General features: G+C 39.2%; 1 protein-coding gene across 1 annotated transcript in view; it reads right to left on the bottom strand.

The window, feature by feature from the left end:
- prkg1l (protein kinase cGMP-dependent 1, like) overlaps window positions 1-21,104 on the bottom strand; it is a 29,638-nt gene extending 8,534 nt beyond the window's left edge. The window contains exons 1-16 of the mRNA XM_057832912.1: window positions 20,964-21,104; window positions 20,599-20,788; window positions 20,414-20,528; window positions 20,032-20,198; window positions 19,731-19,844; window positions 14,972-15,077; window positions 9,540-9,603; window positions 9,309-9,386; window positions 9,101-9,192; window positions 8,955-9,020; window positions 8,804-8,881; window positions 5,994-6,093; window positions 5,791-5,930; window positions 3,500-3,589; window positions 3,288-3,429; window positions 3,036-3,199 (exon numbers count right to left, since the gene is read on the bottom strand). Of these exons, the coding sequence (XP_057688895.1) occupies window positions 3,036-3,199; window positions 3,288-3,429; window positions 3,500-3,589; window positions 5,791-5,930; window positions 5,994-6,093; window positions 8,804-8,881; window positions 8,955-9,020; window positions 9,101-9,192; window positions 9,309-9,386; window positions 9,540-9,603; window positions 14,972-15,077; window positions 19,731-19,844; window positions 20,032-20,198; window positions 20,414-20,528; window positions 20,599-20,782 (1,700 nt within the window). The 5' untranslated portion in view covers window positions 20,783-20,788; window positions 20,964-21,104. The remainder of the gene's footprint in view (window positions 1-3,035; window positions 3,200-3,287; window positions 3,430-3,499; window positions 3,590-5,790; window positions 5,931-5,993; window positions 6,094-8,803; window positions 8,882-8,954; window positions 9,021-9,100; window positions 9,193-9,308; window positions 9,387-9,539; window positions 9,604-14,971; window positions 15,078-19,730; window positions 19,845-20,031; window positions 20,199-20,413; window positions 20,529-20,598; window positions 20,789-20,963) is intronic.
- Between the last annotated feature and the right edge of the window lie 2,243 nt (window positions 21,105-23,347).

Raw genomic sequence — 23,347 nt, 5'->3', positions numbered from 1 at the left:
CACAATATACAAACTCACATTTATCCTTTAAGAATTACAAGTCTTTCTATCCGTGGATCCCTTTCACAGAAAGAATGTTAATAATGTTAATGCCATCTTGTGGATTTATTGTTATAATAAACAAATACAGTACTTATGTACAGTATGTTGAATGTATATATCCGTCTTGTCTTATCTTTCCATTCCAATAATAATTTACAGAAAAATATGGCACATTTTGCAGATGGTTTGAATTGCGATTAATTACGATTAATTAATTTTTAAGCTGTGATTAACTCGATTAAAAATTTTAATCGTTTGACAGCCCTAGTTAAATGTACACCTTATGCCTAATAGATACATAACACAATAAAATAGAACTGTTGTGGAACTCAAAATGTTGACTGGACAGTTATGAACTATGCAGATTAAATCATTAGTAACATCAAATATTACACATTACACCAAAGTATATCAGTAGCCGTGTCCTTAAGTCTTTCTGATAGTTTTCCCCTGACTAATAATATAATGAAAACCTGAAATTAGGGCTTTTAGTTTTAGCCACCCTAAGATTTTAAGTGGCCCCATCTGGCCACCCCTATGAAAAATTTCTGGAGGCGCCACTGGTTATGGAAGAAATTGCCTGTTAGGTTTTGTGTTTGTTTCCTCCTAGTGTGACTTGTCACTGTGATTGCCCATTGATTTCACGTCTTGTGCCTGCTCCTAGTATATTCTCCAACCTGCATCCTTCTGTGTCTCCCAACTGTTTCTCGTTGACTCATTACCCCGTGTCTGTGTGTATATAGTATAAGCTCCCCGTTTTTGTTGAGTCTTGTCGCGACATTGTCTACATTCATGCCAGCGTCGATTCTTGTCCATTCCTACGTCCCAGCCCCGTGTTCCTCTGCCTAGTAAGTTTTTGAAACCAGTCTTTTGTTAGTACCCCAAGTTTTGTTTGCCTCTGTGTTTTTTGGATCACCTCAGTCTTGGTTTGTACTTTGCATTTTGGTTGGCTCTAGTTAAATCACTTTTGCACCGCCTTTCTGCTTCGCTTCCCTTTCGCTGCACTTTCGCTGCACTTGGGTCCACACCACTGCCTGCCTGCCTGCGTTCCTTGACAGAACCACCAACTGCCCGCCCGCGTACCTTACATTGCCAGACAATTGCGCGAGTCACTATGATCCGGGTCACAAGTAAATCCCAAGTCTTAACTGTTGTGGGCAAGTCGAGTCGAGCTGAGTCACAAGGTTGTAAAGAAAAGCCATGTCGAGTCAAAATGTTGTTGAGTCAAGTGAAGTCACAGGTTAGTCAAGGACTTCACCATTGTTCCTCAGCCCACCCACAAAGCACTTAGGTTTATGTTTGAGGGAAACCATACTGCCAATGAAGTCAATGTAAAAAAACAACAACAACTAACTAACGTATGCAGGATAGTCCTCAGGGAAATTTGATTAATTTGTGATTGCTATAATGTTCCGTGAGGGCATGGCGAGAGCAGCCAAGGTGACCAAGGGAATCACTGGCAGGTGGAAACCAATCTACAATCAAAGTTTTTCGAGTCAGCTTGTCTAGTCTCGAGTCATTGTTTTATGAGTCAAGTCGAGTTTCGGAGCCTCCCATCTCAAGCGAGTCAAGTCCGAGTCTGTTTTTTTTTTTTTTTACCTTCAAGTCGTGAGTCGAGTTGCGAGTCATCAAATTTGTGACTCAAGTGTGAGACCCTATGACTTGAGCCCAATTGTCTGTTTTTTTCTGTCCGACAGTGAGCTGAGTGGATTGAGCACATAGAATGGGCCAGCTGGTACGTAAGTACTCTGTTGTTTTGATCAAAACATTGAATTGAAGACTGCTTTGACCAAGTGACAAATGGCATGTTAGCAATGACATTGGAACGAAGCAACAAGGCTTTAGCCATTGCTGTTGGCTGCGGCGTCGCCAAAAGTGACCCAGTAAAAAAATCCCTGTTTTAATTTAATTAGCTAACAATAACCCCAGTATGTTCATCGGTAGCATTGGCATTTAATAATGAATTTTTTGTTGTTGTTTTTTCTCCTCCTCTTCCGTCTGCTTCCTTCCTTTCTGTCTCCCATACACCCCTTCCTGTTTGCTGATTTCTCCTAATAAATTAAACATAATGAAAAACCACATTGGGAGTATATCAAACTCCGATGTCATAGATTAAAACTGTTCAGGCCATAAGGACACTCGGATTATTATTATCTGTGTCCAAGCGGCTGAACAGGACAAGTAAAAAAATTAATACATGAAAAATAGTCACCTGTCCTATACAGTAAGTGGTTTAATGTATGTTTTCAAGAGTTTTTTAATGAATGAACTTAGTATCGTATATTTCGGCCTATAAATCACAGTTTTTTTCATAGTTTGGCCGGGGGTGCGACTTATACTATGAAGCTACTTATATGTGAAATTATTAACACATTATTATACTATTTCACATGTTATTTTTTTACAGTAAACCGCAAGAGGGCGCTCAAGGCCTGTGTTTTAACATTGGCAGTACCTTAAAAAAACAAATAAAAACAACTGAAAAGGGCTGAACAAAATGGCACCGAAAAGAAAATCATATTATGCAGATTACAGTAATCCATAGGGTTGCCACCTGTCCGTTAAAATAAGGAACAATCCGAAATTGGGAATTAAATACTGCGTTCCGTATTGAACTAAATGCGTCCCATATTTCTTATTTCTGAAAGGTGGCAACCCTAGTAATCCAGCATCAGAAAGAAAGTTTGACGCTAGCGAGAAACATGTAAGGGACTGGCGAAATACAAAGGTTACTTTTACTGAAATGAAGAAAAAAAATCTAATTGTGGGCTCAAAGCTAGGTGGCCACAGCTGGAGGAACAAGTTGGCGATTTATTCTCCAATGCGATTTATATGTTTTTTACCTCTTCGTTGCACAATTTTTGGGCTGGTGCAATTTACACTTAGGATGCGACTTAGTCCGAAAAATATTACTAACAACCACAACACATAGTCTGTGAATGCTTTGGTAAATAGTGTTTTTTTTCCCCACTTCAGCTATTAAAAAAACTCACCCGCCTGTCAGAAGCTCAAACACAAAAACCCCCAAAGACCAGAAGTCTGCCGCGACACTATGGCCTTTGTTGTAGATGACTTCCGGAGCCATGTAGCCCGGAGTGCCACACAAGGTGTACGTCTTCTTCCCCACTTCAATCTTCTTTAAACATGTGGATCCTTTCTAATATTAACAAATACAGAAAGTACAGTCACAGGAGTGTTAAGCAGAAAATTCCGATAATTGTACATCACCAAATGTTTTCTTCTACCAGTTTTGCATATCCTCGCTCATCCAGCAAAACATTTTCAGGCTTGACGTCTCTATAGATGACATTTCGAGCATGAAGAAAGGTCAAGGCCTGCGTCACGCAAGCCGTGAAGAATTTGGTGCTGCTCTCGTCCAGGCAGACTCTGCAGAGTACAATTCCACACATGGTTGTCAAGGTCTTCATCACCTTCCGTTTAGAAATAAAATACATACTTGTCTTTGAGCAAGCTGTAAAGATCGCCATGGAGACAAGCCTCCGTCAGCATATAGAGGCGTTCGTCATCACGGAAGGTTCTGTGCAACCTTGGATTCACAAAGGGACACCTTTTTTAATACTGCTACTCCAACATGACACAGAAAAGAGTTTCTAATCCACAAAGCTAAACTCATTTGTCTGGGCCCAGTCAAAATTGATTCAACATCTATCAGCCTCCCTGTGTTCCGGGAAAATAATAATAATATAAAAACGTTTTTTAAAAATGTATAAAATAAAATAATAATATGCATAAATTCATTTACAGAACAAATACCAAGAATTGCATGTTGTTTATTAAAAATTAACGTAATTTGAAAGAGTTGGAGATTTGTTGATGGACTGAAAAGCTGGAACAACAAATCAAGCCCTCGACATTAAAAAAAAAAAAAAAAAAAAAAAAAACTTTGCGGCATCTGGGGAATAAGCAGCCAGGATCAAACGGTATTTCAACATGCCGAAAAGACAGTTGCGTTTACTGTCTTTTATTCAAAAAGAAGCAAGATGGTTCAAAACAAGTCCGAAAAGCAACAAACGACGATGAGGGCAACTGCAGCAATCATGCTAATGGGCAGGACCGGGTGCAGCAGGAGGCTAGCACCACAGCAGCTAGCCAGGTTCATGGACAGCCAGCTAAGCCGGGGCAGGAGGCTGCTACCGTGGCAGCAGCTGGTCAGGTTCAGCGCCACCGGAGTGGGGGCCAGCAACGGCGCCAGCAGTCAGCCAGGTGGACCACCAACAGCTGGAGCAACAGGCCAGTACCTTATGGGAAATTCGGGTTTGGGCTGCACAATTTGTAAGGCGGTGGGAACTTTGGGGCCAGAGAAGACGGGGGGAATGAAACTTGCAAATGAATGGGTTTGTGTTATTTATTGTAATCTCTGATATTTTCTTTTATGTTTTACGAGTTTGACCTGTTGAGAAACTAATTGCCGTCTATGTACTGTAAGTCCCACCTGAAGTTATGTGGGCAATTGCCCATGCTGTGCAGAGTATAGCCTAAATTATTGTAAATTGTTGTTATAACATTTATACCATGGATATTATCTGAAATTGAGGCTTCTAAGTTCCACAGCATGACAAGTGGGCATTTGGGTGTTGTTTTCAGCACCATTTTCTGCATATGTTCCGGGACCTGTGCCCGTCTCGTCATCCATGCGCTGTCATATGTACTTTGCGTTCCGGCACCTTATGATTTACAAATTAAGCACTGCCTTAGATCCTCCTCCTACATACACCTGTCTGTCCCCCCACTCGCCTCAGCACCATGCGGAGCAGAGCATTCAGCCGCTCGGCTCCCCGTCTTTGGAATTCACTACCACCTGACATCAGGAACATCGACCCTCTCCTCCTTTTTCAATGCAGACTCAAAACTCACCTGTTCGGACTTGCCTATCCACAATAATCACCATTCTTTTTGTTTTAGTTTTCCACTATTTATTTTTATCTACAGCATTTTTATTGTGAATCTTTTTTATGTTTAATATTTTAAATCTGTCTTACATGTTCTATACCTTATTTTCGCTTATTTATTATTACTGTTTTTTAACCTTAAATCTGCCTAAATATTTTCAATATTGTACGTCGACTTAATTGCCTTTTAGGCGCCTTCAAATGAAATGTATCATTATTATTATTAAAATATTTTTTCCCAGTCAACATGGACATCTATTCCTGTCAAGGGAAGCCAATAAGTTGATGAAAATAAATAAATAAATAATAATAATAATAATAAAATACTGTGTGCATATATATATATATATATATATATATATATAATTGTTTTGTTTGGTTTTTTATTTAGTTAGAAAATGGTGGGGGCTGGGTGATTTCCAGCCTCTTCAATTCAAAATAGATTGGATATGTATACCCTTCAATGGCACTGAAAGATGGGCATTCGCAGCCATTCCTCCCAATTTAAATAAATATAAAGTCTATCGTTGTCACTGACAGGCAATGAGTTAAATCATATGAAATTTTATATAAATAAATACTTCAACTTTAAAGTATTAGTAGTGGCCATAATCAGATTCTATTTCCGTTTTTATTTATTCAAATTTGCTTATTTTGTTTTTATTAATTTATAATTTTATCTATTCGTTAAAAATATATATGTAGGCCACACCTGTACACCTAATGTTAAATATTGCTGCCTACGTGACATGAAATGTGACATCCAAAAAGGGTTTACCAACTTCCATGATACATTCAGTGAATGAGTTAGCGAAACAATCCCAAAAAGTGTCAACACCTGACAAGGAATGGACACGAGGAATCCATGAGTATGTTTCGCTCTCTCAGAATATTCTCTCTCAGGTTGTTTTGGATAATTGCCTTCTTGTCAAGGACCCTCATGGCAAAAAGACCCTTGATGTTGCTCTTGAGTTGCACCTAGAAAACCAGAAAGGATGACATTGCAAGGCTATGGAAAGTGCAGCACTACGACAACCTCACCAAGTCTGTGTGTCCGAACGTCCCTGCTCCTAAAGTGCTGATGATCTGGAAATCACTTAAGGTGGAAGATGAGAGAAAGGCAGCATCCTTGTCTTCTGTCCTGCTCACAAGTGAAACAAAGTAGGGGTTATTCCAGAATTGGGGGAAATTTTGACTTCAAACTAATTGGAAAATAAGCCATATCTATTTGGATTTTCTGCTCCATTTTTATCAGTAAACAATAATAAACAATGAAGTGCTTGATTATCTCAACTGTAAAATTGTTCTGACATTATTTATTTGATATGTACAATATTTTGCATAATCAGTGATAGGGTTGTAAATCTGTATAAATGTTAGGTTTTTCTAAAAATGAGAAGCTAGCTAGCTAGCTGTTGTAATAATACAGTGGTATGAAAAAGTATCTGAACATTTTGGATTTCATACATTTCTGCATAAAATCATCAAATGTGATGTGATCTTTGTCAAAATCACACAGATGAAAAAAGTTTCTGCTTTAACTAAAACCACCCATATATTTATAGGTTTCCATATTTTAATGGGGATAGTATGCAAACAATGACAGAAGGGGGAAAAAAAGAAGTAAGTGAACCATCACATTTAATGTTTTGTGCACCCCCTCAATAACTTCAACCAGACGCTTCCTGGAGGTGCAGATCAGTCTGGCATATCGATCAAGACTAATCTTGGCTCATTCTTCTCCACAAAACTGCTGTAGTTCAGTCAGATTTCTGGGTTGTCTGGCGTGAACCGCTGTCTTTAGGTCATGCCACAGAATCTTTAATGAGGTTCAAGTCTTGACTTTGACTTGGCCAATCCTGAATGTGTATTTTGTTCTTCTTAAACCCTTCTGAAGTTGATTTACGTCCGTGTTGTTTTATCATTGTCTTGTTGCAGCATCCATCCTCTTTTTAGCTTCAACTGTCTGACAGACAACCTTAGGTTTTCTTGCAAAACATCCTGTTAAACTTTTGAATTCATTCTTCCATTAATGATTGCAAGTTGTCCAGGCCCCGAGGCAGGAAAACAGCCCCAAATCATGATGCTCCCTCCACCATGCTTCATGGTGGGGATGAGGTGTTGATGTTGATGATCTGTTTCATTTTTCCTCCACACATGAGGTTGTGTGTTACTCCCAGTTCAACCTTGGTTTCATCGGTACACAAAATATTTTGCCAAAACTTCTGTTGAGTGTCCAAGTGCCCTTTTGCGAACATTAAACAAGCAACAATGTTTTTTTTAGACAGCAGTGGCTTTTTCCGTGGAGTCCACCCATGAACACATATACACATATACATAGTTGATGTGTGCACAGAGATAGTGGACTGTGCCAGTGATTTCTGTAAGTCTTTAGCAGACACTCTAGGGTTCTTTTCTCTGAGTATTCTGCACTCATCTCTTGGCGTGATCTTTGGTGGATGGCCCCTCCTTGGAAGAGAATCAACAGTGCCAAGCTCTCTCCAGTTGTAGACAACTTCTCTGACTGTCGATTGATAAACATCCAGACTTTTAGAGATGGTTTTGTAACCTTTCCGCTCTATATACAAATCAACAATCCTTGATCGCAGGTCTTCAGACAGCTCTTTTGACCGAGCCATGATGCACATCAGACAATGCTTCTCATCAAGACATTTCTTACCAAGTGTGTGTTCTTTAGTGGGCAGGGCAGCTTTAAACCACTCATCAGTGATTGGGCACGCACCTGACTTAAAATGTTTGGTAAAAATTGGTTTCAATTGCTCTTTAAGTCTCCTTAAGCAGTTTCCACTTAATTATTTCCCCCTTCTGTCATTGTTTGCATGCTATTCTCATTAAAAATGGAACCTATGAATGTTTGGGTGGTTTTAGTCAAAGCAGACACAGCATTTTTATCCGTGTGATTTTGAGAAATATCAGTTCACATTTGATGGTGATTTTATGCAGAAATGTGAGAAATTCCAAAAGGTTCAGATACTTTTTCATACCACTGTATATTTTTTTTTAAACAAATGTTCTCACAGTTACAAGAAACAGCAATGAAAGAAATAATTTTAAAATTAAATTTGGTTTTAACTGTTTTATTTCACCCTTTGATGCACAAATTGTGACTTCAATATGATCAATCAACTTTAGAGTGTTACTTAGGGCCTTAACCAGTGTATATTTCAGTTTTTTTCCATTTCGATTTTATCATACTTTCCGCACTATAAGGTGCACCGTGTTATAAGGCGCATGGCATTGCAAGGCGCATAGAATAGATGCTACAGTAGAGGCTGGGGTTACGTTATGCATCCGTTAGATGGAGCTGTGCTCTGAGTTGCTGTGAGACCAGTTGCGGCTCAATATTGATTCAAATATAAGGCGCAACGGATCATAAGGCGCACTGTCGGCTTGTGAGCAAATTTAAGGCTTCTAGGTGCGCCTTATAGTGCAGAAAATATGGCAGATTTAGTTTTTTTTTTTTAATTAACATCGGATTAATTCATAAATGTAGTTATAACTGGAAAATGCCATTTCTAGAGAAATTGTGACGGCAGCATGCTGTGATGGTAGGTATATCGGGTTGCTTCCTGTTGATGTTAGGGGCATTTCAGAGTCACTTCCTGTTGATTACAAGTGACTTCCTGTCGATAGAATTGACATTCATGGACATCATTTCAATGGTCAATGGCATGGCCAGTTGAATGCCAATGGGTTTTAATGGGCAGTTTTTTGGTCAAAAATCAACAAGCACCAATAGTGATTTTTGGGTGTGCCAAAGTAGATTTTTGCAGGTTTTTGCATTGGAAATCAATGGGAATGAATTGGAAATTTTGGATTTTTTTCCTTACTCCTCTTTGCATTTAGTGTTTTGTTGCACCTCTGGACTACTTTCAAAAACCATCCCTCCAATGATGTCTCTAAAAGTCCTGGAAAATAAAAAATATATTACTGGATGCTTGAGGAAATATTTTACAGACTATTCCCACTAAAGTGTCTTACTCTCTGTCAATGAGGAGACACACGACGTCGCTAGCCGCAATCACATTCCCAGCGCGTACATCCTCTCTGAATGAGGAGAGGATATTGGATTCAATTGAATTCTATGAAAAGCACGAGATGCCAATTGAAGTGATAGTCCGTCGTACCCCCACAAAGCTTTTTCTCCAAACCACTGCCGTTCCGAAAGCTCGGAAACGACTTGCTCTTCATCACCCGGCTTCTTTTCGGTGACTATCACCTGCCCGATCAAAAGAAGAAAAACGCAATGAATAAAGGTGACCAATTCAATCACAGCTGTACCAGAGAAATTGCTAAAGCTGCGCTGACATTCGGCCCTCATCTCGCCGGCTTTACCTGGCCTTTGTTAATGATATAAAAGGTGTCCCCAGGGGCGCCTTGTCGAATGATGTAGTCGCCTTGAGTGTAGTGAGCCTGTGGAGAGACAGAAAGACGGAAAAAACAATCAAATGGAACATTGAAGGTCAGGAATGGAGGCAGCTTTCAAGGCGTAATCAATTGGATGGAAAAATGGATGGTGAGGAAGTTGTTTGCATTGAAAGTGACTGCTCAGGCTGAAAAATGTACCTCTTCCATGAGATCACACATCTTCATGATGGCGTCCTTTGGCAAGGACAGCAGAGAGGGTACACTGCAGACACAGAGTCAGAATTAGTTTGGGTCACATTCTGAAATGTCAAACCCATGTCAGATTTAAAAATGGCCTATAAAGGCAACAACAACAACCCGTTACATTTAAGGTAAAATGCTAGCAGCTGTGGTCAAAAAGAACCAGGAAAAACATGACTTAAACTGTAAAATTTTACTTTGAATTTTTTTTTGGTCTGGAATAAAAATAATATTTTCCAGACTATAAGTCGCATTTTTTTCATGGTTTGGCCTACAATGGTGGACTGGTATACAGGGACACCGGGGATTTCCCCGGTGGGCCGGTATTGCGAGAAATAAGTAAGGGCAAAATTCCTATAATAAGTAGGGTTTGGTGTCACTACACATGCACGAACTGCGACCCTACGTGTTTCACACGTACACAGGAAAAATAAGTACAGGTAGTCCCCAGGTTACCAGTGAGTTCCATTCCTGCGCCGGCAACATAACCCGAATTTCCATGTAAATGTTAAAACCCATAAATACCCCCCCAAATCTCAAAATAACTATCCAAAAACGTGTATTATATGTCATTATACTGTCGTCGCCAAGATGTTGGAACTAAGTCCTATCTAGACAGTAAGCTAAGCTCCGAAATGACGATGTCAGACGTCCGTGTGGTTTGCTGAATTTATTCAGCTGCTCATGACATCAACCCTTGCAGAATTAAACTTAAATAACAATGAAATTACAGCAGTGGTTCTTAACCTTGTTAAAGGTACTGAATCCAAAAGTTTCACATGTAGATTCACCGAACCCTTCGGAATTAGATAATAAAGCATTTTTTTTTTTCAAATTGAAAACAAATATATCTAAGCTAGCAAGCTAATAATTTAGCAAATTCCCATTCAAAATTTTTCTCATTTTGACAGCATCTTTTATAAACAGGTCAAAATTTGATATGACTCTGACCATTGATCTTTTGTATTCCCTCATACTAATTGCGAGTCAACCTTCCACTGAGCAAACCAGTTCCTCCTCCCATCAGATCGAGGACTAGCAGTTGAAAGAAATGGATTTAGCCTGTAAATTGGGAGCAAACCAGTCAAAAACCTGGTCTAAAAAGCCACTTTAATTTAACTTTAAATTTTTAATTTAATTTTTTACACATAATTTTAATCAGCATACGAAAATAGGGCTCTACGTTTTTTTACATTCGCCGAATCCCTTAGACTTACTCACCGAACCGCTGGGGTTTGATGGAGCCCGGGTTAAGAACCAATGAATTACAGTTTTTCACAATTGCTTTGGTACGTTTCTCAGATCAGAATTGAAATTCTCAAAACTACTTGTTCAATTCTCACAACATGTCTAACAAGTAGCAAAACAAGATGGATCACCTGCAAAAGCCAGTTTTTTTGTGCAAAAATACTTGATGATGTTGATGATGATGCTTCTTTATTTCGAGCATGCACAAACAAACAGAAATACAGTGTACTTAGTACAGTACAGTACTTAGTCTATCGCTCAAAATTAAAATTTCTGTGTCAATGAACATGTCAGTGCTGTCAGAATGACAAGTCCTTGTTTCATTGTGTACAGACAAGACAGTCAAATTGCTTAGTCATGCTCTCAATTGAACAGTTACTCTGGTGGAAGGCTCTGATGCTGAAGATGGTGTACATAAGTTTTGATGAAAATGGCAAGTTACACCTTTGTGTGTGGGAGACTCATTGCAAGAGACTGGACAAGATTCAGTTTGCACTTTTACTGTTTTTACAATTTCTTGACAGACCATGTCAATGTGATACAGAAAGCAAAAGACAGCACTGAGTATCACAAAGAAAAAACAAAACAAAAGCAAATTTAGAAATGTGAACATAAAACAATCGGCACAACTAAACTTTGAATGCTATATGTCAGGATCCCCCCCTGCCATTCTTTCTAAACATCTTAACATTCCTCCCTGTTGGGCCACAGATTTTCATCCGCGTCACAATGGATGTCTTCTCTTGCTACACAGCATGGACAGAATCTTCTTGAATGCCTTATCTAGCATCTGCAGGCATCTGCTGTGATGTCACTGCATGCTGCATTCATGGCATCCAGAAGAGTCATCTGAGTGTGAAGGTGGCGATCATACACTTGCCATCTCCATGTGGAGAAACATTCTTCTATGGGATTAAAGAATGGGTAGTATGGTGGGAGGATCTCCATTACCATTCTTTTGTGGGTTTGCAAACCATTCCCTGATTATGATTAAACTATCACAAATTTGGGTGGGTTAAAATAAGTTATGTAAAATAAGTAATGAAAATGCTTAAAAATAAGCACACACATGTTGACATATTTTGACAGCATGTTCATCCATTTTGCATGTAAAGACTTATGTAATGAAATAATAACTAAATGTTGTGGGTGGTGAGACTATTCAATAGAGACCAGTGTTGTTAATCATACTTTTAAAAAAAGTAATTAATTACAGTTACAAATGACTGCTCCCTAAAGTAATTGAGTTAGTTAGTACCTGAATGTAAGAGTAATTAGTTACTTGGCAAAGTAATTGGTGTTACGTTTCATGTTTTTTTTTTATTCCAAAAAAAAAAAAAACACGGTAACCTTTGCTATATTTGGTAGTCATTTAATGTTCTGAATCAACCCTTAAAGTTGTTAAAATTGCTTCCGTTATTGCATTAGTTCCCTTCTGTCCTTCGACAGGTGAAAGTTTTAAAACTGTTTCATCATTTAAAGATAGATTCAAGTCAACATTTTGCCGATTTAGGAGTATTTTAGATAAAAAGTTACTTAGGTTCGCTAAGAAGGTTCTCTACAACAGAGCCTTCCTGAGAAGTCTACTGCTTTAAGATGGTAGCTGTTTACTAACGCCAAGTCGATCATTTTGCATTCAGTTCGCTATACATGTGCTAACGCCGCCGTGTCTGTCATTTCGCATCTAGTTCTATATACACGTGATATCTACTGTAGCATCATGTAAGCGTAGTTTGTAGACTATCGGTATTATTGGAGCCACCTAACATCATGTTTGCAACGACGTCACAACTGCCTTCCCTCCTCTCCACTCCTGCTCTGCTCTCTCGTCTCCATGAGTCCGTGTCTCTCACAGACTTCTCGGTTCATTCAACCAACGTAGTAACGCATAGTAACGCACGCCTTAACATCCTCAGTAGCGGTAACGGCGTTGCCAAGATGAGAAAAGAAATTAATTAGATTACTCACTACTGAAAAAAATAACGCTGTTATACTCTAACGCCGTTATTAACAACACTGATCGAGACCCCTAAATCATGGGCCATGATTCCATTTTGACCATCATGACAGATGCAACTGATAATGTAGGAAACAGCAGAGAATTGTACAAAAAATTGCATGGATGCACAAAAACATCTGCAACTTGTTTTAAGAAATGAGAAAGTGCTTTTTTGATGTGCACTAGTGATACAATGTTGTGAGGAGTGAACAAGTAGTTTTGAGGATTTCAATTCTGATCTGAGAAACGTACCAAAGCAATTGTGAAAAAGTGTAAATCAGTTTCATCTTCAATAAAATCACTTCAAAAAATGTGCTTTTATTACAAACTGCTGATACAGCAATACCAATCCACACAAACGATTAGCAGCTGTGAGGAAAAAAAGCCTTTTTGTTTTGCCTGTTGTACTGAACCTGCACCGAAACTGTGACCCCTGTACCGAGGTACTTACTGAACCGTGACTTGTGTATATCGTCACACCCCTAATATACGTATATAGATATATTTTTGAAAATGCAGGAGAGGCTCTGAATCTCCTGCATCTCCCAATTTTGCTCTAGTTGTTTTGATTACAGGTTCATGGATATGTCATTCAAAAAATGTTAATGGCAAGTGACTATTTTTGGGAATTAAAAAAAATATATATATATATTATTACATTGTAGCATCTACAAGGACAACGGCAACTTGGTGATGATAATGTACACTCAACAGGAAAACAGTAGATTATTTTCAATTATTTGTACCCAGATGGACGTCACGAATTGTATGAAAAACAAGTTGTCTGCGAGTTTTAGAGGATGCTCGCCATGCTAAATGCTAATGAGATATTGTTTTGAATATTTGTACCCCCTGGCATATTTGTGTTTGATTTATATTTATTTGATTTTTGGTATGTTCGTTGATTGTTCATGTTTTGTCTCTTACTCATTTTAATTAAAAAAAAAACACACAAAAAAACACGAATGCTATGCTAACGCGCCGAGCCATCATTGAGCATAGAGAAAAATAAAGAGAGGAAAGTGAGTAAGATTCCTGTGCTGATTTGCTGAAGCCACATTCCGCTTCCAATTTGCGCAGGCTGTACAGTATTAACTAATACCTAAAATTAGAACTGATATAGTAGTTTAGTTTGTTAGTACAATAACATTATTTCTTTATCATTTAGCTTCTTTGGTTTGGGATCATCTTGAAATAACCCTTTGGTCCTTTTATGATGGAATGGCTGTCGGAACATGTGCACTTTTTTTTTTTTTTTAAACCTGTCCCGTAAAGCTGCTTAGGCGTGGAGAATAGGAATCTTGAGTGGGCCAAATCAATTATATTAAAATTAAATTAATGACAATTGCTACTGTTTTTGATTCTTTTAATAAGCCATGTAACTTGCTATGATCCAAGGTTTTGAACAAGCGTGATACTGATGCGTGGCCACAGCATACACATCTGATGTTGCTCACAGTGGTCCTCAATTTGCTCATGGAGCTTGTGTGTCTGCTCTGACGCATGAAAAAATAGAGGGAACATTAGTGGTGACATCTTTATGCTCCTTTTCTTATTCGTTCAACCGCGATAGAAACTCACACTGTCAGTGTGGCAGTCAAGCGTGCTGACTACTGAGGAACCAAAACCCGGCTGGTGAAAGTACCGTCTGTTTCGAAGGGTATGTATGAACAATTTTGTTTATGATGTTTAAATGCTCATAACTAAAGAATGAAACTTTTTTTATGATGACAGATGGGAATCTAATCTCTATTTTTGTAAATTGTGTGTTCATGTAGTCATAAAACACAATATTCTGTGAACCTTGAAAGAAAGGATGTCTTGTTTGGTAGTGGATGCGTTAAGAATGTGCTGGCGTCTGAAACTAGACCGCGCTATTTGCTCAGTGGTCTACACGCTCGGCTGCCATAGTGGCAGTGATGTCATCATCATAACAGTTACACATGCATACTTTTTGCAGTTTTTTTTTTTTTTGCAATAAAGCAACAGATAAAACATAGTTCTTTTATTGAGAGTTTGTTAACTAAACAAACTTTTTTTAATGGTACAATTCTGGCAACCACAGCTGCCAATATTTTACCCTAAATATGATGTTTGTTTGTTTGTTTTTAGTGAAATGGCAATACATTTCGTTGTCGTTCACCTGCTCAGCAGCGCCGACGTACGTGCAAGGCCATCTTGGCCGCTCCGCATGAGCACTGTCTGGTAAGTCTTGCGCTCAATAACCCACAGCTTGCTTTCCAACTGGGCTGAGGAAGCAAATGTGACAATGACAGCACTTCCATCAGATAGACTATCATGAATATATAAGCGGACATTATTATTAATAGATCTTATTCCCTTGACTATAATTAAAGTCTTTTCATAATAGAACTGGATGTCTGAATAAATAATGACTTGCAAATTGGTTCGAGCTGATGTCTGAAATGTCTAATTACGTCCACCATCAATGGCAGCCGATGCGTTAACCTCGTCTCCAAATTTAAAATTCACAAAGACGTAAAATCCCATCTTTATCACAGAACGAGTTTATATCTCACTAACAGTGTTCATCATAATTTTAACATAACATTTACTGGCAGACAGTTTACCAGAGCTCTTGTATTGGGTCCTGTTTAGATTAGATTGCACCGTTATGCTAATGTGATCTTCCCAAAGGTGACATTTCATTCCATCTGTCAAGATCGCAGATGGCAGACAAACACTTTTGATGCTGATAGAAAGAAGATCTATTAGAGGCGAACATGCCGCAAAGGATGGCGATGTATTGTCAAGGCGCGATAACAAGGACAAACAAAAGTTGTTTTTCAATTTTAGCTGTCAGAGTTGGGGTCACTGTCAAGATATGAGACCATGTTGTTTTTCAAAGCCGAAATCCTGATTGTAATATTCCATGAGCACCTTCAAGGTTTCGTCCTATTTTAAATTCCACACGTACAGCATGTGATGTAACGTATGTACCATGTTGTCTGTGACCTCTAGCTGCAATTTAACCCTGTTTGTGATAATCCCTCTCCACAGAGATGAATCCCATCCATACCTAATCTAGACATTGGAATTCCACAAGGACCTCATCTGTTCACATAGGTCTATCGGACTGAATTTTAAAACACGTAAACACGAAACACATATATGTTGGTACCTGTGTTGTACCTGATAGAGTTTATTGAAATAAAATTTAATATTTTGGGAGAATGCTTACAGAGTAGTCCAGCGTGGATAATGAGCTGATTTTTGTTGTTGTTGCAAATGTTCTATAATACAATGTAGAAAACTGCATTTTATTGTCCAGTGGGACATATTCAGTGAGGACCAGAAGTATTTGCACCCTTTGTGATTTTGCAAGTTCACCCACTTAGAAAACAGATAGAGGTCTGAAATTTCAATCATAGATGCATTTTTACTCATAGAGACATAATCTACCTTAAAAAAAAGTCCACCTTAACCCCATGATTAACGACCCACCCACCACCCATTTGAGCTCAATACTGTCACCCGCGCACCCCACAGTCAGTCATAATCCAACTACTACCATGTGCAAAAACAGAGAGCTTTCGAAAGACACCAGAGAAAAAAATTGTTGAGCTCCACAAATCATTGGTAACCAGATTGGTAAGAATAAAAATGGAAAAGGCTAAACATAGCTGATAATCTACCTCGGACTGGGGCTCCATGTAAAATCTCTCCTCGTGGGGCATCACGCATGATAAAAAACGTAAGGGATCAGCCAAGAACTACACGACAAGAGCTAGCCAATGACCTGAAGAAAGCTGGATGCACAGTTTCAAAGGCTACTGTCAGAACAACCCTACGGTGCAATGGTTTAAAATCATGCATTGCTCAGAAGGTTCCCCAGTAGAAGCCAGTACATGTGTAAGCCCGTCTGAAGTTTGCCAGGGACCATCTGAATGATGCAGAGGGGTCATGTGAGAAAGTCAGGTGGTCAGATGATACCAAAGTAGAACTTTTTGGTGCAAACTTTACTCGGCGTATGTGGAGGAAAAGAAGGATGAGTACAATCCCAAGAACACCATCCTCTCTATGAAGTATGGGGTTGGAAACGTCATGCATTGGGTCTACTTTTCGGCAAAGGGGACAGGACAATGTGCTGTATAAAGCAGTGGATGAATGGTGAAATGTATTGTCAGATTTTGAGCCATAACCTCCTTCCCTCAGTCAGAGACTTGAAGATGAGTCGTGGCTGGATCTAGCAACATGACAATGATCCAAAGCACACAGCCAAGCTGACCAAGGAGTGGCTGCGTAAAAAACATATCAAGGTTCTCGGGTGGCCTACCCGGTCTCCAGACCTCAATCCAATAAAAAATCTTTAGATGGAGTTGAAACTTCATGTTTCTCAACGACAGCCACAATACCTGAGCGATCTAGAGAAGATTTGTGTGGAGGAATGGGCCAAAATGGTGCTTTTGCTTTTTTTTCCCTCGATACTTGTACTTGTTGCACCTGTATCTGTACTTTTACTTAAGTTAAAAAAAAGTGAGTACTTCATCCAGCACTGCCAGAAAGATGCTAGGCAATAGCCATCGGCAGAGCAGCTATAATTATGTTACAATCAGGAAACTCTTAAGAGCTGCGAGTAGCAGCCCATACCGCATTTTTAACTTTTGTATCATGACATTCTTTTCATAACAAGAGGCAACATTTTCTCCGTTGAGGCATGTCGCAACCTGAAAATTCTGTATGTAGAGACATTCGTAAGCAGAGGTGCCACTGTATTTTGGTTTTATGTATATTTTTGTAAACTCATCTTTGCCTTAATTCATTGCCTGCCATTGACAACAGTGCACATCCAATTTGTCTAAACAGAGAGGATTGGCTGTAAATGCTCATCTTTTAGTGCCATTGATGGTGCTCAACGTCCAATCTATTTTGACTGGGGGGTTGGCAGCAATCATCCGCAAGGAAACAATAAGAACGAATGACAATGAATGCCTAAATATTTTTTTCATATGTTTAACAAAAAGAAAGGTAAATAAAGTCAAAAACTTTTGTTTTAAATATTTTACTCTTACCGTATTTGTGCTGTCAGCCCACAGATACAAAATAATGGAATAATCTATTGAACTAGAAAAGGAAATTTCTGACGAAATTGCGTGGGGTTACTTTGCTCTCACTTCCCAAAGATTTTTAGTCACTTGCTTTTCATTTTGCATTTTATGGTCACTTCCTTGTTATGTCTAGGATGTCTAGATCAGTCAATGGCAGGCAATGAGTGCCGTATAAAGACTAAAACTAACAGTTTTCCATAGTTTTTCGTGAATTTTTTTACTGGAGTGTTTGGGCTGTTCAAAGGCCTCCCCCCCAGTTTTTAGCAGATTTGTGAATTTTACCCGGAGTTTTGCGGGGTATTTTTCACTTTTTTGGGGGGGGGGGGGTTTACCTCTTATTGCGGTTATTTTGCATTTTCTTGTTTTTTCTACTTTTTTGTTTTTTTGCAGCTTTCCAATTTTTTTGATTTTTCATAATTCTAGTGGTTATATGGGTTTGTCGACTTTCTGAGTCCTTTTCTGTAGATTTTTGAAGCTTTTTAGGTCACGTCCTGTTGATATTGAGTCATTATTTTTTCCCATTGGAAATGAATGGGTCCATTGGGAATAAATTGAGTTAGTTAAGTAAATTTTGGTAGAACCATACGTTTTGGCCAAAACTTTTGTGTGCCTTGATCTCCTGAATATTTTTATGCATGGCTTATGGGAATCGGATAACAACTCTAGGACAAGATACATTTTGAAATTTAAATGTTTTGAGGGCTTTTTTGTCAAGATAGACATCTTTTTGGCACAAATTTGAATGTTTGGGACGAAATCATAAGAGAGTCTCCATTTTTCGAAAATTTTTTATGTTCGGAGTTGGCACGGTGAGAGTAGTTTAATGCGTACGGGCTGGATGGCATGCTGAAAATGTGGACAGGACAAAAAACAAGAATACAGGTAGTCCCCTGGTTACGACGTTCCCGACTTAGGTGGTATCGACTTTACGATGCCGGAGTCTCATCCGCCATTTTGTCTCCAGTTGTTTTTTTTTTTTTTTTTTTTTTTTTTTTTAAATAATGTTGACTTTAGTTTTGTGATGCATGCTTTTTTTGGTTCAGGTAGCACTTCCACACACGAGTAAGAGTGCATTTGCTCCCTCAAAGAAGTTGCGGAGCCAAGTGAGAGAGAGGGGGGGAAATGGCAACTGCAACCCTGCACGCACATTTGTTGCTTGTGAAGCATTCACAGAGGCAACACCTGTATTTAAAACCTTTTTTGATGTTTATGGCGTGTTTTCAATTAGGGTCAAATACAAGTTTATGTGATTGTTTTTGATGATGTGCGGATGCTATCTGATACATGCTAATCATTTGTGTGGATTGTTATTGCTGTATCAGCAGCAAGTTATAAACACAAATTTGAATTGCTGTTATTGAAGATGAAACTGATTTAATTAAATTTTTACTATAGGTTCAATCTGCAAGTGTTGATATCATGAGCTGCTGAATAAAGTTAGCAAACCACACGGACGTCTGACATCGTCATTTCGGAGCTTAGCTCGCTGTCTAGGTAGCACTTCGCTCCAATATCTTGGCGAGGACAGTACAATAAAGTATAAGACAGGTTTTTGTATAGTTATTTTGAGATTTAGAGGGTATTTAGGAGGTTAATTCTCAATTTACGCAGAAATTCGGGTTACGTCACCCGCGTTGGAACGGAACTCGTTTGTAACCCAGGGACTACCTGTATTACAAGTGGGGATCTTTGCTTTGCAGAGCAGCCCCACAATAACTGTATGCTAGGTTTTCTTTTAGGCAAAAAACAGCAACATTGTTTTTTTTTTAAAAAAAATAACTAGCAATAAAATTTTAAATTAATTCATAAAATCGATTAATTGCTCGGGCCTACCTGTGACAGAGTAGATTTGTTTGCAGTCGTAGAGCAGCGCCACCTCTCCGAACACATCCCCCACTTCCATCGTTAGCAATTTCTGTCCATCTTTGGTCACATCCAGTCTCCCTTCTGTGATAACGCACATGTTGGTTGAACAATCATTGAATTATTGCGCTTTTAGTTTGCCATGGTGTAGAAATGCACCGTGTCGAAAAGGTATCATGAGGAGAGGGAAAGAAATCAGGAATCCAACGCTTGCCATGCTTACTAATCATATCCAATCTGGCATGATTAGCATTGCGGCAACACCATTTACCTTGCACAACATAAGCCTGCGATCCAAAAGTCCCTTCCTGGATCACGCAGAAACCACGGTGAACGGCTATGAGCCGTAAGCAGGGCATCACGGCTCTCGTTTCATCTTCGTCCAGGTTCTGCAACAAGTCGCTCTTCAAAAAAGCGGATTGAATCAATTTCTGACATCTGGAAAAACAGAGGGTGGATAATCTGGGTTATTGATTTGTTTATTTAGCATTAGCTGCCATTGATGGTGATGGACCTAGAATTTATTTGGACTGGGAGGGCTGGTAATGATCATTCAGTTCAAATGGATTGGACGTCTATCGCCATCAATGCCAGTGAGTAAAGTTAAGCAAAAAAAAAAAAGCTTCTTTTCTGCCTTTTTTGTGTGAACTTACTCCGGGTTTTTGTCACACAAGGTGTCCGGATTGACTGAATCAGGAGTGAAGGATTCTGAAATGATTGTCTTCCTGTTGGCAATTCGCAAAAGGTCTTCACCTTGAGTTGAGCAGCCTGCAGTAAAAAAAATGAAAGCAGGTGACTCAAAACAAACAAATTTAATCTCAAGCAGAACGTCAAATACCGGCCGGAGAAGGTCCCGGCAAGACCACCGAAGCTCTGTATCGATCCAGCTCCTCTTGAAGTCTCCGAATGAGTTCATCTTTGGTGTCGAGCTCCAATTCTAGCTCGTCTATCAAGGCGTCCCTTTGACGGAGCTCCTCAATTTTTAGCTGCAAGGCGAACTGAAGGTCTCGAAGCGTGCCCATGACCTACTTTTTACGTGCAGACGCAAGTGTAAATGTTGCAGCAGCTACAAGTTGCAGTTATGTCATTGCATTGTAGCAAATTCAATGACAAAATGAGGTTATTCACCAGCAGGATTACGTGAATTATTCAGTAAAGAAGTTATGGAACATGGGAAAAATCACAAAGACTGATGGCACTTACCAAATGCAGACGGTCCATTCGACAGGTGAATGCAGCGGACGTCCTCTGCAAGCGAAGAGAAGGATGCTCCCTTCTCTTCGCTTTGGAGTGAGGGGCTGTGGGTTGGTACGGGGGGGGGCTAGACTGAGACGGCAGCAGCCTGTCACGTGACTAGAGCGCCAGTCCAGGAGGATGAGATGAGATGAGACAAGAGGGGAGCGGGTCAGATGGGCTTTTGGGGAAAGAACTCAGGGCTCATTTGACGATACGAGAAATATAGACAAGCGACAAGTAGTGTGATCATAATTTGTTCTCAGTGTTTTATTATTAAAAGCTGTATGTTAGTGCTTATTTGGGACTCTAAATTATGAATGGGATTGTAGCCTTGTTTTTAACTCATTCACTACCCAAGACGTATAACAATGTTGTTTATGGCGTTCAACTACTCATAACTAAATAAAGAAAAAGAGTCAAACTTTTTATGATCAAAGATGGGAATCTAATCTTTCTTTTTGTAAATTCTGTGCTAATGTAGCTATAGAACACAATATTCTGTGGGGTTTGAAAGAAGTGAATGACTTAAACTGTTCCAGATTGGATTCCAAGAAAGCGTTTTGGTGTATTATATGGCATTTTGATGATTTATCTTCAGTTAGACATTGAGGCGAAAGGTCAGTGCTTAAAATCCATCCATTTACTTCCTATAGAAAATTGCCCTCATTACTCATTATTCGCTGACCCAAAATGGTAAATGGTATTACACTTGTATAGCGCCTTTCCACCTTTTAAGGCCCTCACAACGCTTTACGCTGTCTGCTCATCTACCTACTGGTGACGCAGCACCAAGTGGATTGTACGTCTATCGCTGTCAATGGCAGTGGATGATTAAGTTGAAAGCTCACCCTGAGGCCAAAGGAATTTGTGTTTGGAGAAAATGTTGTTCATTTTTTTAACTGCGATGTAATGAGAAGTGTTTTTTAAAGCAAAATTATCTAATAAATGCATATATTTTAAAGATAAAAGTCTAATCAAAAGTTACATTTCATGATGATATAAAAGTTAGAATTTGGCGAAAGAAGGAACACATATGAGAAATACAACTTCATTTTTTGCTACTTTTATAAACAACACAAATGACGCCTTAATAATATATATATATATATATATATATATATATATATATATATATATATATATATATATATATATGTGTGTGTGTATGTATATAAAATAGATTGGACATGTATGCCCGTAAATGGCGCTATGGCCATCTATTTTGAACTGAAGAGGCTGGAAATCCCCCCCACCATTTTCTAACTAAATAAAAACAAACAAAACAACAATTATATATATATATATACATATATATATAGTATATATATATATATAAATTGTCGTCTCGCCCACCCGAGCGGTATGGTCTCTCCTTTCAAGCTCGGGTCCTCTACCAGAGGCCTGGGAGCTTGAGGGTCCTGCGCAGGATCTTAGCTGTCCTTAGGATTGCGCTCTTCTGAATGGAGATGTCGGACGTTGTTCCTGGTATTTGTTGGAGCCATGCACCCAGCTTGGAGGTTACTGCCCTTAGTGTCCCGATCACAACTGGCACCACTCTTGCCTTCACTCCCCACATTTTCTCCAACTCTTCCTTCACTCTTAGGTTTCACGCTTTTGCTCAGCTCTGTTAGGAGGCTATTTTCTCTCTGTGTTTTTCTGCCTCTAGCCTTCGTTTCCGTGGAGGCTCCTTCCGTCTACTGGTGCTGCTTATCTTGTAGCCAAGTGACTCTAGGATGACTGATGCTGCTGCATATATCAGCTGATTGGCCTCAGTGATGTTTACAGTGGGGATGTTCAGCAGTGCTGTGTTTACATCCTCCAGCAGAGATTCTGATGGTACTTTGTTTGTTAGCCTTTGCAGGTAGGAGATAGTTGAGTTCCCCCAGGACTTCATGATCTTCTCTCTAAGGTCTGCTGCTCTCTCATTCTCTTCCGCTACTCTTGGGGCTTGGTACCCAATCTGGATGTTGGGGGGTGATGATGAAATCACCCCCACTTGACCTGGCGTCCTGGCTCCCCCTTGCAGTAGCATATTTGTACCTTGGATGAGACACATTGTGCCTCATCAATCTCTAATTGTGATTGCAAGTTGTTCTTGCGGATATTAGAACACTGGCGGATATTAGAACACTGAGCCAGTAGTTGTGTCTTGGTCAGTGTGGATGTGGGATTTCGAAGTACCCATTCTTCCCACATTCTATATACATTCTATATACAAAAATTATATATATATATACATATATATATATATATATACACTCACCAGCCACTTTATCAGGTACACCATGCTAGTAACGGGTTGGACTCCCTTTTGCCTTCAGAACTGCCTCAATTCTTGGTGGCATAGATTC

Source organism: Corythoichthys intestinalis, chromosome 3, assembly GCF_030265065.1.
Source record: "Corythoichthys intestinalis isolate RoL2023-P3 chromosome 3, ASM3026506v1, whole genome shotgun sequence".
NCBI classification, from domain to species: domain Eukaryota; kingdom Metazoa; phylum Chordata; class Actinopteri; order Syngnathiformes; family Syngnathidae; genus Corythoichthys; species Corythoichthys intestinalis.
The sequence above is the reverse complement of the archived record's forward strand: the minus strand, read 5'-3'. Positions and strand labels throughout refer to the sequence as shown.